The sequence below is a fragment of the Chelon labrosus genome (genome assembly GCF_963514085.1).
Source record: "Chelon labrosus genome assembly, chromosome: 15".
NCBI lineage: Eukaryota > Metazoa > Chordata > Actinopteri > Mugiliformes > Mugilidae > Chelon > Chelon labrosus.
The window spans coordinates 9,766,370-9,781,346 of NC_140348.1; the positions used below are offsets into that span (position 1 = coordinate 9,766,370).

Below are 14,977 nucleotides of genomic sequence, written 5' to 3' on the forward strand. Positions count from 1 at the left end.
GTATTTAGGATTTGTTTAAAATAACTAGTTTAAAATAAAAAGTGTTTAATTCAACCCATTTTAACTGCACCACAAACTACATCCTCTAGAATGATCTTACAATTGAATCACCACCTTTCTGACACTGTTTTTTGTAACAATCATGAAGCTAAGATTTTTTAAGAATTTTTTTCACTAGTGTATCAGATGAACTGGAAACACGTGTCTTTCATGTGCACTTCTCTCTTAAATCTCTTAAATGTACCACTGTTAATTGATTCTTTTAATTGTAAATTAGAACTTTTTCCACTGATTGGACCTGGACTATGAAATGTTTTTTTTTTTTAAGCATGATTGTTTTCTGACCGTTCGCTGTCAGTTGGTGACAAATACGAAAAATACAGAAAGAGAAAAGTTCACTGTGACCGCTGTTTTCTCTTCATGCCTAAGATTTGTTTCGCTCCAACTTTACTCCCCTCTCCTCCTCCTCCCCTCTGCTTTCTGTACGAAACACCACGGAACCTTTTCTCACCTCACAGCTGTTCGCAGGCTGTTTCACCAATTATCACTACGCATGTACACACTTAGGTCACATACACAGACTCACACGCACGTACGACATAGCACTTGCTTAACCACACATAGTGACAGCAGAGTGTGTTTGTCAGGCCCGTGAGTCTGTGCATGGACTGTATAGGTGTGTAAATCTCACTGTGCAGCCCTTTAAGGGGAGTAGCAACATATACGCAGATGTGTCTGTAGATCCACAGGCTTCACTGAGCCATATGGCCTCCACGAAGAAAGATGGTGCGTGCGTCTGGAGGAGCGCAGACGAGGGAGGGGAGGGATGGAGCGGCGGATGGAGGGTGGAGGAGCGATGGAGGGCCATGTGTGGCATGAGCTGTGCAAGCAGTTGTTGAAGTATGTATGCCTGTGGATGTGTGTGTGTGTTTGCACCAGAGGCTCCAGGAGATTGGTTAATGGAACAAATGGTCGCGGCGGGCCGGGGAAGAAGGAACAGGCTTGCTGCTACCGCGGGCGGACAGCGAGCCTCGGGCGAGGGCTGCTTCATCTGGGCTCCTGCCACACACACACAGACACACACACTCTCTCAACCCCCCCCACCCCACCCCAAACACACAGTGTGCTGCCATGCCCCAGAAGCAAAAGGACGCTCCTCGCAAAACTTTTCATTTGCAAATTAAGTTGGCAGAGGCTGAGCAGAAGAAAACAGGACAGCTTTCATTGCTCTCATCTGTGCGTGTGATGAGTTGCTACTGTGTGTGCGATCTTGGAGGTACAGGGGGATAATAAAGGAGTGAAGTGTGGGGATAAAGACAAAAAAGGCCCAGTTTGAACTGTTATGCTTCATATTCCATTTCTACAGACTGCTAATACAGACCGTTTCCCCTTTATCATGTGTTCCTCATAGAGTTAAGAGTTGAGCATGTTAAAGCAGGTTCATGATTTTAAGTGATTAAAAGCCTTCTGTAGAAGATTAGAAGCAGAACACAGCAGCTTTCCGAAGGTGTCACATACATTTTCTGAGCTTTCTGTCCAAATAAATAATCTTAAACTGGTTACCCATACAGGAAATGTAAAGTCTAATTATATTTAGTGTGTTTAAAAATATTCACTATAGCTTGACTTGATATTCAGATGTGAACGGAAGCTAAATGTGAGGAAATCTCGATCCCTTTTTCGTTTGCTCTTGTTCTCACCTCTGGATGGCGCTGATCAGTCGTCCTTCCTCCTCCTTCATCATCTTCTCCGTTTCTCATCGGTTCTGTCTCTGCATTGCCCAGCTGGCTTCTGTAGCCGGGAGCGACCGCAGCGCGGCCTGCTGAAAGAGCATTGTCAAACGGTGGCTTTACAGCTCAGTCGCGCACACACACAAACACACAGGCGCACAGATTTGCAGCTCAGATGTCGGGCTGTAGCCAGAGGCTTGCAAGCTGGAGCGTTAACTGTGCAAAGCGTCACATCTCAAGCCCCAGTCAGTGACACTAACACTACTTCATAAAACTACAAGTAGAAAAGTGGCGCGGGAACACCTGCCCCTTCTTTAGAACAATGCTAAAATTAACATCAGCAGAAACACTTTAATGCCGGGAAAGCAAATGCTCAAACAAGAGCAACTTAAAAAGGAGTCGTCAGGCCTCCAGGCAGCAAATACTTTGACATCGAATAGATGATATAGCAGCCTGCAGCAGCACCGACACCTCTGTTAATACAAATGAAAGCAGAGATCCAGAGCTGTTTACAGAGCTGTCAGATCATGAATATATTTCAGACTTTCTCTGCATTAATAGTTTGTTTTATTGTAGCATTTATTTATTTATTATATAATAATATAAAAGAAAATACTTTGAAATCCAGTTGCTAGAAGCTTTATCAGACCAAAGTCTGGGTGTATAATTGAAAAAGATGAATTGATTTCCACATTCATTGCCATTTATTTATTCATTTCTCTGTTCATGGAATTAATATTATTTATTTGGAAAGGAAAAAGACAGACAGGTATGTAGTCTGATGGCTCTGGATGCTGAACACAGAGGAAGAAGTAATATCAGAAATATTATTTGGTACATATTCAATGAGTCCTGTAACACAATTGTACAATAATGTTTTAGATTTATGAATCAGCTGCTTTCAAATCAGATTTTATTTACTTTTTTCTCGTACAACTCCACTCCCATTCAGCAATAATGTCACTCTGACAACAGAAGAAGACATTATGTTTGCTGTCTTTTTGTGTTTCTATTTACCTGACTGTAGAGTAATTTAACTTAATTTTTCATAGCCTAATTGGAATTTTTTTAGTAAAAAATGTAAAGCACAGCAACGTGCAATCGAAAATGTAGCATGGAGTAAATTAATTAAAACGTTATAAAAAGGATCTAACCCACCAATATAAAAACTGTCATTAAAACTGTTAAAACACATGAATCAGATGCACGTTTCAGACATGAAAACAAGATGCTAAACACAATTTTGAAAGCATTTAGCATGAAATATCAGCCTGCTGTGATAATAACAAAGAACAAATAAATTCAACAAATAAAAACATAATTCAAGAAAAGTGAGGAAATAGAAGTCAAGCTTAATTAGTTTTTGAAAAACAAACTGTTAATTGATGTATTCCCAATGGGAAAACTAAATATCAGTTGTTCAAACATGGCAGGAGTTGCAGGCGACTAACATCTGGCACACAAAACAGAACATGTAAAACCACTGGAGAGCAGCTAACTAGTTTGAAAGTCATGTCAAACTAATGTAAAAAGAGCGCTCTCACTTCCTGCAAAGGTTCTTCACAGATGAATTTGGAAAGGATTTATCTTTTGGGCCATTAGATGACACTTTAAACTTTATACACATATTGCGTCTGTTTTTAGAAAACACTGATGCCAGCTTAGTTAAAAATATTAAAGTTACTTGACCTTTATCCTTTAAGAGAAAACCTAAGTGGAAAAGCAAATTTAACAATAAGCAAAATTAAACTGGACATATTTGCGCATTTGAAATTAGAGCAGGCAGAATTATATACTTATTTAAAATATATGTGATATGTGTTACTGTGTATTCAGGGTGCTGGCGCCGTGTGACTTGGATCGGGGACATAAAACTTTTTTTCACACACGATGCAGGCTTGTGATATTGCTCGTCCGTTTACAGAGTAATTAACATCTAAACAACATATCTGGATATGAAAGGTGGCATCAAATGAAAACGAAAGAAATCAAACAACGCTGAGGGAATGCATGTTGGTCTCATCCTAATCAAAAACCCACAGCGTCACCGATGGTGTTCCCATGTCAAATGCGCGCGTTAGCGGGAGCAACAACTGGCATGACAGGTTGGTGGAGAGGACGAGAGGCGAGGCCTGCAGGCGCACGCATATTCTTGAGTGCAGTTGTGCGCCAGCCAAGCTTTAGCTAGAGCGCTGGGGTGTGAGGGTGGTGATGGTGGGCCTGGGGTTGGGTGAAATATGGTTTTGTGTGTGCGTGTGTGTGTGTGTGTGTGTGTGTGTGTGTGTGGCAGCTGCAGCCTTCGCGCCCCTGGCAGTGTTGTTGTAACCAGGCAAGCCGAGGCCGTCTGCCTGCGTTCTTCAGCCTCTAGGCATGCTGCGCGATACACACACATAGGTTCACTCAGTCAAATGTTTGCGTGTTCAAGACTGAGGTTTTCATTAGGTTTGACTGAAACACACCAGTTTCATAATCCCTTTTTCTTCTGTGTGAAAGTGTTGTCTCTATTGTTGCAGATCTCGTTACAGGAGTTGAAATTTGCTCTTTAATTACAGCCAGTGTTAATCTTCAGTCTCAGAATCAAATCCTAAAAACTGAGGAAAATCCAAACTAAATCTTACTGTTTGTATTAATGCGTGCTGGTTATTTTTAGAGCTACATGACAGATTATACAGTTACAGCATTAGTCTAGTATGTGGCTTTTTTTTTCAACTTGATAATCTATGCACTGTGCAATAAATATTTTCTTAAAGCGACACGCTCCACCGGCTGATCTGTTCGGTAATAAGGCTGCACGCACTCATACGGGGCTGATGAATGACAGACCTGAACGCTGCTTCCAGATCTTCTGTGTCTGTTATCATGTCTCTCTGCTTCTCTGACGTGACGTTAGCACTTTCCCTTTGGACCATGCCTTTAGGACATATGCTCCCACCTGTAAATAAATATGCAAACACAGACAAACACAACAGAGTTTAGACACTAGCTGTGGGCTACGACTGATGTATACCGCAGAGAGGTAACTGTGTGTGTTGTAATTAATCTCCTTAGTAGCAGCAGTCAATAGAGAGCGCGCCGGTTCGAGGTGCAGACTGTGAGCAGAGTTTGATTATTGGGCCGTCAGGGGAAATTACTGCAAACTGCCTCCCAGCAAAACTTGCTTTTATCATGTCTGCTACAGAGCAAAATACACACTTACTACCAGGACCGCTCTGGAGGCCGTTTCAGGTGTTTTTCTAGGAATCATTTCAGTGTGGGTGTATTTGAGAGAGTAAACCCTCGGATCCAGCAGGTGGTGTCCTTTCACCAGGTCAGTGGGGAAGCTCTGTAACCCGGACCGCTCAGCAGTCAGCCAGGCCAGCAGCAGGCGGCAGGGAGGTGATGGCTGGAGACTTCTTTGTTTCCATCATCCCTCACCTGACGCTGCAAACTGTCAGCCGTCGTTTTTCTCCCCCTGCAGATCCTCTTCACCCAAACATCCGTTTAATCTGTCTCGCCATCAGATCCATCCAAGCTTCCTGCCTTCCTCACCAGTTCCAGGCAGCGGGCAGAGGCGAGCCAGCCTGCAGTGTGTGTGTGTGGTTTAGTGCAGGGCAGTGCCTGAGCATTAAGCCGTATTAAGCCCTAATTAATGAGTGTGCCAGTCGATAGAGGCCAGTTATTGGATTTGCTGCTTTAGCTGCTGGAAGGAGCGCTACTTTAATCACACTCAGAAACACACGCATGCACACACACACACACACACAGCCCTCGGAGGTTGGGTTTGAAGGTGAAGCGAGGTGGATTAGAGAAAGCGTGTGTTTTGTGTAAGGCCAGAGGTTGGCGGCTCTCTGGCCAGTCAAACCGAGTCCGGCTGTTTATATGTGTGCCAGGGTCAAAGCTTTTACTTGCCACGTTACATAAAGCTTCAGCTTACAACCTGCAGCCGCTTCAAACATCTCAGGCCACGACCTGACCGACTGATTCACTGGCTACCCGTTCAGCTCGCTTACCGTCGTGTCAGCGGCGAGCGTGGAAGCCTACTGGCTTTCACCACAGTTTTATATAACACTAGAGCTCTTTAGTAATTGGTTTGGATATTTCAGTCTCAGTCACTGTTTGGAAATGGAAGAACACTGTCACACACGTCTTTGTTATGTGATATTAAAGGGTCAGTTCCACCAAATTAACCCAGTGTTTTTTTTTTTTGTCATGCTGAAAATGTGGGGTTTATTTAGTCTGGGATTGACCCCATGAAAATATAAAGCGACTGACTTTTCGTCCATCTCTTTGTAGCTGACAGTGACTCGCTAGTGGACATTGCAGGTTCTGGTTGCCTCAGTAACCCTCTAGTGTATTTCCTCACCCCAAATGTTTCAGGGTAAAACCAGCAGAGCATAAACATACTGCTAGTGTATGGATGAAGCTAGCTCTTCTTGCTGTTATTTGCTGCTTTTTGTAAAGAAACTACCAACAATGAATGCAGCGTGGACAGCAGTTATTTGCATTTGGGGAACTTTGCTAGCTGTATCAGATCCTTCCAATAGTCTTTCAATCAAAGCTGATATTAGTTCAGTATGATAGCATATATAACATCATGTTAGTTAATTTGCCTATCATCAAACAACTCGCTGAGCTGCATTAATCGCGTCTATTTTTAGCTAGTTTATGCCCTTTTAATTGCCCCTTGGGGACAAATAAAGTGATTTGAATTTAATTGAATTGAATTAACCTCCCTCGGTTTCTTGTTATTACATGACTGCTTGTCTCTTCTTGTTTGTACACACCTTAAAAGAGCTAAGGGTTGTCGTTTTTGGAAAGACAGAGACATTACGATTTTCATTTTGACATCGACTGAAGTTTAAAACTGACCCTTTAAAGTCAGCCTAAAATCAGGTCATGAGTTTCATGAGACGCTGGACCGTTTTGTTTATCTTGGCAGGGTGTCGTCTGTGAGAGAGCCGTGGCTCACTTCAGAGAAATAACTTCACAGACGGAATCAATGAGCGGATAAATCCTCTCCACAGTTTCACATTTATCTCTACCAGCAGACAAAGTGTAAAACGGTGGATTTCGGAGCAGGACGGTCATCGCCACAAAATCTCTGCCGTCTTTGATTGTTTTGAAGGTGTATCAGTATCAGAGGTTGGGAATGGATAGGGACTGGCATTTTCTCAGCGTGACTCAGTTTGTTGGTGTGGAGCTAAAGGCCCTCAGACGACACATTCTCAACACTTCCCTCATCAAACATTTACAGCTTCAGAACAACAGGCTCTGTTTGTGACCTTTAGGAGCTCCGCCGTGTGTGTAGCTGATATCTCTTGCGCTTTGTGAAGCGGCACATCGCTCGTATCTAGAGTCTTCGCTCGACCACAGCGGGGCTCTTTCTGTGTGTGGTTGTGTTATTGTGTGACGTGGCGATGCCCTGCTGTGTGGTGCTGTGGTGCTTGTGTGATGGCGTAGGAGGGAGAAGCAGAGTGGGAGGAGGGAGTGAGGAGGGGGGGGGGGAGGGGGGGGGGGGGGGGAGGTGGCTGGTCAGGACAGCTTGGCAGCCGGCTGTAGGAACACCAGGCGAGAGGGGGAGTCATCGCCCTCGGCCTCCAGGACAGGACAGAACCTCAGGTCTGAGATAAACCGCTCGTTCGGGCCCTGCAGTCGGGATGGAGGAGGAGGAAAGGGAGGCTTGAGGATGGGAGGCGTAAGCAGGGAGGATGGATGGTGATGAAAAAGGATGCAGAGACACTGATGATGATGGAGGAGTGGGGTTCCTAATGAAGAGGGCTGGAGAAGTGGAAAATAAGAGAGTGCAGGGCAGAGTGAGGACAATGTGGGGGAGGGAGCAGGGAGCAGATTGCGTAGCAGAGTTGGGATGTTGGCCTCCCCCGTCTGTCACACGCAGGCAGCCCTGCCACTGCCAACATGACCAGCAGGGCAGGGGCATCTGTCTCCCCCCCAGCTACCTCTCTCTCTCTCTCTCTCTCTCTCTGTCCCTCTCTCCCTCTCCCTCTCTATCTGCCCCAAGCCACAACCCTCTTCATCCTCCTCCTCTCTTATCCTCTCTGTCTGTAGTCCTCACATCTTACTCGTCGCCTTCTGAACCTGTTGAAACAGTGACAGATAAAGCGAAAGATGATCACTCTTGAATACATAAAGCAGCGTCTTTTCAGAGCTTTGGGGTTTATATTTGATATCCAAGCAACTCCTACTTGAGATTTCTCATCACAGCCTGCTTTTGAGCTCCGAGCAACTCAACCAGAGACTGATGTTCTCTGCTCAGACTGAAGATTAGAGACGGAGAAAATACAAGTTATGTGTTTCCTTTGTATCAATCACGTTCTTTAATTAAAATGTCTAACCGTACTTCATAACAAGCTGAAAAATAGCCCCTGTGACTGATGCGTACTCATAAATTGTATATATGTTTTTATATTATGGATTATAACCAAAGGGTCGCCAGATAATTCTGCGGGCCTTTGAGAGACAAGTTTTTCAGAGATAGAAATATGGAAACTGGTTGACTATGCAAATGTGGATTCCTGTGCTGAGAGCTTTCTCTGTCTCATTATTTGTGTGTGTGTGTGTGTGTGTGTGTGTGAATGAGTTCACCGCTGCACTCGAGGAGGGGATGACCGCCTGGATGGATGAATGAATGGGTGAAATAATGGGCTGCTGGTGGGAAATATCTTAACAGACACTCATCCTCCACCCCCCCCAAACACACACACACGCAACACACACGGTGTTCGCTACACACTCTTACCCCGAAACCCCAGCTGGAACACACACACACACACACACACACACACACACACACACACACACACGCGCGCGCGCACACACACACTAATCCCAGTGTGCAGTGAAAGAGTTCATTGTCTGCAGGAGCGGCCGTGTCAGAGAGGACACACTAATTGGGACGTCGTAGATCAAAACCTCATAACTGCACATTCAAACAACTTTTTAATCAGGCTGATTATGAGAGAGATAACCTCAAGTAGCATCGAGTTATTTGACAAGTTAACTAAGCCTTCTTATTTCTATCTGTAAGTGATTCTCTTTGACCGATCCAACCTCCAGACACACACACGAAAAAAAACTCATAGTCCCCACCTCTTCTGCTTTCATTGAGAAACGATGTAATTTCTGATTCAATCTGAACAAATACGTCACTTTGTCCCTGCTGCACACGACAACAACTCTCCCCACGATTAAGGTTTTTTAGTATATTACAACAGAACTACAAATGATTTCTTTTAAAATACCTTTTCTAAAATCTGTCATTTTTACTTGCACCTTCAGAAGTTTTAACTTATTTTATCAAACCCTGCTCTAAAGGGGACACTGTGACGTAGCAAAGACAGATGTACATCAGCAGCCTCTATGTAAATGTTAACATTAGTGTTTTAGAGTCTTGCTGCTCAAACTCTGAACTGGGACAGGGAAGATATTATCTGAGGTTATTCAAGCAAGTGTTGAAAACAGAATCGATGGAATAGATTGTAATCGATGGGAGCAGCAGTGTTTAAACGTGGGTTGGTTTTAGTCCTCTTGTCCTATTAAATTAATTTAGTGTTGTCGACAAAGGTGGGGAAAAACCACTTCTGATTTTACTGCATGCAATTTTGACGCTGCACAGTGCAAGCACTTTGCACGTGTCTTGAAAGTTATATCCAAATATTTTGGGGCATGTAAACAAACAATAACACACAGTGGCTATAAAAGGTGTTCTCGTCTTTCATTGCTTTTATAAAAGGGATCATGGTAAATGTGTTGTTTTTTTTTGTTAGAAACTCTTTATCGTCAAAGTGAAATGAGATCTGTACAAAGTAATGTCAATTCATGTCAGCATTTAACTGATGCACCTGAGTGGATAGCTCTCAATTAGATTTGTACATGTGAACAATGCAAATTTAACCTGTCTGGAAAACATCCAACTGTGTCGCCCCTAACCGTTAAACTGGAATCTCCTTTCAATCAATTGATAATATTGTCTAATGATTGTTAAAGATTGTGCAGATGAGGTGTGTGAACTTGGGCGACAACACGTGGATCAGTCACCTCTGGTCAATATCCGATCTTTTCCTATTCTTCTCCAACGTGTCCTGGTCCGCACTCTCAGTAGAAAAAGCTTACACTGCTGTCGTATCCCTGCAAACAGTGTTGATCGTTTGATCAACACAAAGTCCAGTGATATTAAAGGCTTTTTGTGGATCCAGCTCTCTTTCAATATTTACAACATTTGGTTTTATATTAGCCAGGAGGGTACGTTCTTCTCACACACTTTTGAGTCAATATTGTGTGTGTGTGTGTGTGTGTGTGTGTGTTGCAGGCTGCAGCAGTTGGACCGTCACTGTCAGAGCAGCGCCCAGCAGGTGTGTGAGCTGCTGGCCAAACAGAACCAGCTGATGCAGGAGAGAAACACACTCAGCGAGGAGATGCAGAACCTACGCACTGAGGTACAAACACGCAAATGCAGAGGAGTGTGTGTGTGACTCACTCCTCTGTTACTAAAAGAATTTGTAGTCTGTTCTCTCCTGGAGCATGGTATAGTTTTCAGTTTACTAAAATAAAATCGGTAAGAAGACATTCGTCCCTTCATGACTAATGATTCTGTCTGGTTCTGGATTAGCTGAAAAACATGTTGTCTATATTCTGCTGTGATTCATCATCAGAGGTTGTGAGTGTGTGTGTGTTAGACGTTCACATACCATCTTCACTGAACGTTGTGTTTGTCTTTCTAGCTCCCAAACGTGAGACGAGCCGATACTCTGTCCACTTGAGTCCTGCCTGTCTCCTCTTCATCCTGAGGCTGTTCCTACACTCTGTAAACATAAACTGTTATTTATATTTTTTTATTGAGGACATTACGCAGCAAGAGGGAACATTATTATGTGAATATTATTTAAATAGTGTTGGATTTTATACGTTACATGTCAGTAGTGTGCCTGATGTGTTGCATGATTAAAGGTACTGATGCTGTGTTCAGCGCAAACACTTATTTGGTTTCTTTACATTCTATTTTTTTTCCAGATCAGAACAAATAATATGTTTCATGCTTATTTCCTTTTATTTTTAAAGATTTTTTGAGGCATTTTCACCTTGACAACCAGTAGACAGAAAACATAGGCAGAACCATTAGGCCTCATTCTTGTTTTTTGTTTTATTTTTCTCTTTGCGTTCTCCGGCTTCCTCCCACCATCCAAATACATGTTCATTAATTTCATTGGTGATTCTAAATTGGCCGTAGGTGTGAATGTGAGTGTGAATGGTTGTCTGTCTCTCTGTGCTAGCTCTGCGATAGACTGGTGACCTGCCCAGGGTGTTCCCCACCTCTCGATGACCCACGACCCTTCACAGGACAAGTGGTTACAGAAGATGAATGAGTTCAGACGGTTATAAATGACACAAGCGTAGCAGATTGACATAGTGCTTTATTGAAGCTGTCTGTAAGAAGGAAAATAATGTGCATCCCTATCATATACATTTTATGTGTAAAAATACTAAGGATGTACAGTGTAAAAACACAGCTTCATGTTGATGGTAATTTGTTGTTTTCACATCCTCGCGGCCTCACTGGCCAGCAGCACTGCATCCTGACAGCAGGAAGGACAGAAAAAGGCTGTTTGATCTGCTTTTCTGTCAATCTTTCTAGATCCACTGAGTTTCCCCGACACCGTCTGAGAGTCAACACACTCTCTGCTTCACTGACACGTCAGAGAGCAGAGCTGACTACAGTATTACGGTGCTTGAGGGAAACATGGCCCACTCTGTGAACAGCTGGAAGCTGTCCAGAGGTGTCTCACACAACTGTAAAGCTACAGTAGATGGACATGGCATTAAAACTGCTATACTTTGTAATATTTGTACATGTTTGCTGTTTATAAATAAATGCATCTCATGCTTGTTTATGTTAATAATCATGATGATAGTAGACTAGTACCAGAGAGATAAGAGAAGGGAGGGGCTCGGCTGCGGACATGAGGTCAAAGACTTTCAGAAATCCTTCCAGACACTTGAGCCGCTGACTTATTATCTGCATTAAATGCCACACGGAGCACGGTTTGTGATTTTTGGCCGAAGTCGTAGGTTCATTAACAACGGACCTGATCAATACAGAGCTGTAGGTCTTTGACAGAATTTTACATATTAGTGAAACTCTACTAGAGTCAGATCTGTTGTGTGATAGATGTATAGTACAAACAGCAGCTTTAAGAGTCAGTGCAGAGATCTCACATACTGTTGAGTATGTTGAGGGCCCCAGTAAAGCTGAGAGGAGGCTGAAACTCCACCTCCAATTTGATGATAACCTCTGAGACAACTGATTACAAAGCATCACCTTCTCCACTCTTTACCAGTTGGAGGAACATATTTTATGATCTGTGACCCCAGAATATCACTCTCCACACAAACCTGATTTTTTTTTTTTTTTGAGAACTAAAGGAGAGTTGGAGGGGAAACTTTTCTAATCAGAGGAGGAATCAGGGCAACTATTAATCTGTGGGGGTTTACAAACATTTAGTTTATAAATACTGAGCAAATTACTAAAAATTCCCACTGCCCAATGTGTACTGACCGCTCTGACTCGTCTCTGTATGACAGACACTTCATCCAGGTCCTGCCAACTCTAGACATCAGAGCAACATCAACGCTAGCAGCTGAATATGGAGGGTAGATGTGCTTTAAAAATCCTTGTTTTCTTAAAAACATAAAAAAGCTAAAAATCCTCCTTTAAAGCGGGGCTGAATCAGATTCCTCTGAATCATATAAAAAGTGATGGTGTGAAAGTGCCGTGGCCAAAGCTACAAAGCGCTATTTTTTTTATGAACTCTGGTTTCTAATGATTTTAGGCGTTAAGCGTGCACATACAGCTAGAGCTCCTCAGTTGCTCGCAGACCTGGGTCAAATCAAAGCTGAAAATCTTCCAAATAGTTGGGAGCATTTGCTCGAGCCCATTCAGGGTGCCAGCTGGGTGGGATTTATACTCATTTTGAACTATTCAGCTGCTTCAGCTGTGCCAGAGAGACGCAATCGATCACAGAGAATTATTTTTCATATGAGTTCTGAGTGCTGCTTTGACTCAGGCCTGGTAGAGCAGGCAGAGGAGGACTACAGCATGCAGGCCAGCGCCATCCTTTTAGTTTCTGCCATGAAGCTCCTTCACTAGCTAATAGCAGTTTAGTGGATGTGCAACAGTAAAGCGTATGGACTTAAGAGCAGCGGGAAAAAACAGGTAATGTGTCGTATAAGAGATTATCTGTAAAGTAAGATAAAGGAGACATTTATTTATAGAACAAAACACGACTACACCCCCCTTACTGCTACACGCCAAAATCAAAATGACATCAAATAAATTAAATAGAAAATAAATTCAAGTCAATGATGAGAATAAAAACATTCAAATAAATATACTGGAATACAATTTTCTATGCCTAATAAGAGCACATCCCCAGATACTCTCTTTAATCTGTCTGCCAGATATTGAAGGTGTTGTCTTCCATGTGATGTTTCTTTTTAGATGCAGGTGAGATTTTAGATTTTAAAAAATATATTTTCTCACATTTGTTGATTTCTTTTGACTCAGAAATGCTGGATGTCAAAGGTCTTGACTTATTCTGAGTTAAACCATAAGGCTTACCCGGCGTGTGAAGACAGAGGAATTGAGGGGATTTTAAATCTTGTTGGTCAAACTGGAAGACATGACATGATGCAACGAGTGCAAACAAGCAAGACCAGAGAAGTGACGGCACGCGTTAAAGAGTCAGGATGCAACTCTGATCATCATTAAATAAAGGTGGAGAAAGACAGCTCTCTTCATCTAAACATTTAAAAAAAAGAACGAACTAGACTTAACAAACCCCTTCGCCTCTCTTCTCCTACAGTAAACAGTGGCACTTACAGATCAGTACTGAACCTCTTCCTCCCTTACATTCAGACTTCTGTGCTGCACTTGTTTCCCTTCTGCTCAACTTCCACCTCCTTTCTCTCTGAACTCTGCCTCAGCCATCACCAACACACACCTGGGGTAAGATCAAACATCTGTGTCAATATCCTGCTGGATGGATTTAGTGAAATAAATTGCAGTGTCTCTATCATCGTCCCGGACATTTAGAATCTGTCTTTAGAGCGTCCCGTCACCTCTCGGCTGTCACATTTTGTCACAAAACAACACAAAAACATTAAAATAAACAATGGAGCAGGAAGGCTATCTGCTTTCCCTCCTACATTCTTCAGCCATTTTTGTTTCTTGAGGTGCATTTTTTTCCTCTCAGCCCTAAGAAATAACAATATATTTTTTTCTAGAATAATGTAACAACAATAGAAAAAGTTAAATATAAAACCGATGAGAAGAACAATAAATAGAACATATATTATTTTATAGCCATTGCTGTGATTCTTGTAAACCCATAACAGTTGATGTATACCTCCTCACAGACCATACTGTTTTTTCTTTTTTTTTTTTTCTCTTTTTTAATTCTTCATAAGAAACTTGCAGGAAACAGGAAACCTGCTGTTACCTCGCTGCTCATCAATACGTCATGATTTATCACATATTTCTTTGTTGGAGATTTTCACCTCTCTTTTTCTCCTCGCCACCCTGCCATCCTAGACTTTTTACGAATCTGTTCCTGCTGCAGTTTCTTTCCTGCACAAAGACAGAGAGGTACAGCCGTGTGGTGTGGATCCCAAAGCCATGATAACAATATGTCACAGTAAAGCTTTCTGTCATTGAAACAAAGTACTGTTTCAGTTTTCCCTTTTGGGGACAGAGGAGAGTTAAACTCAGAGGAACTTTTAGTTAAGAAGTACATAAAAAAACTAAACAAAAAAAAAAAAACTTTGGGGGCATTCAAACATTCAAACCAGCTGTTGTCCTCTCGTTTTCACCTCTGCAGTTATGGAGATATCATTGATATCACTGCTTTGTGGGTAATGTAGTAAAGCTCTTGGTTTGGGAACTTCATCCTTCTGAACTGCTGTGCTTTGAGATACGTTCTGAAACCATAACTGGACTTAGCGCACACACGCACAGACACACACACAGACAGACACAAACACACACACGCGCGTACACAAACATGCTATCATTATCTTAACCTACATATGTGTAATAGCTGTACAATAAGAGTAGCAGCTGTACAAGCATAGATGTTAATACAGGAGGTTGATGTTTTGCTGGCGCCTGTATAATGATCAGCAGCAGTTAGCTCAAAGTGTAGCACCAGATTTTAGTAGTAGCAGTAGTATTATAGTAGGAGTAGTAGTACCTGTAG

The 14,977-nt window shown here is 42.5% G+C and overlaps 1 protein-coding gene across 2 annotated transcripts in view; it reads left to right on the forward strand.

The window, feature by feature from the left end:
- Positions 1–11,604, forward strand: part of sdccag8 (SHH signaling and ciliogenesis regulator sdccag8) — a 43,295-nt gene extending 31,691 nt beyond the window's left edge. For both annotated transcript variants that reach the window (XM_084562316.1, XM_084562315.1), the window contains 2 exons: positions 10,036–10,162; positions 10,448–11,604. In XM_084562316.1, coding sequence (XP_084418442.1) covers positions 10,036–10,162; positions 10,448–10,486 — 166 coding nt within the window. In that variant the 3' untranslated portion in view covers positions 10,487–11,604. The remainder of the gene's footprint in view (positions 1–10,035; positions 10,163–10,447) is intronic.
- The last annotated feature ends 3,373 nt before the right edge of the window (positions 11,605–14,977 follow it).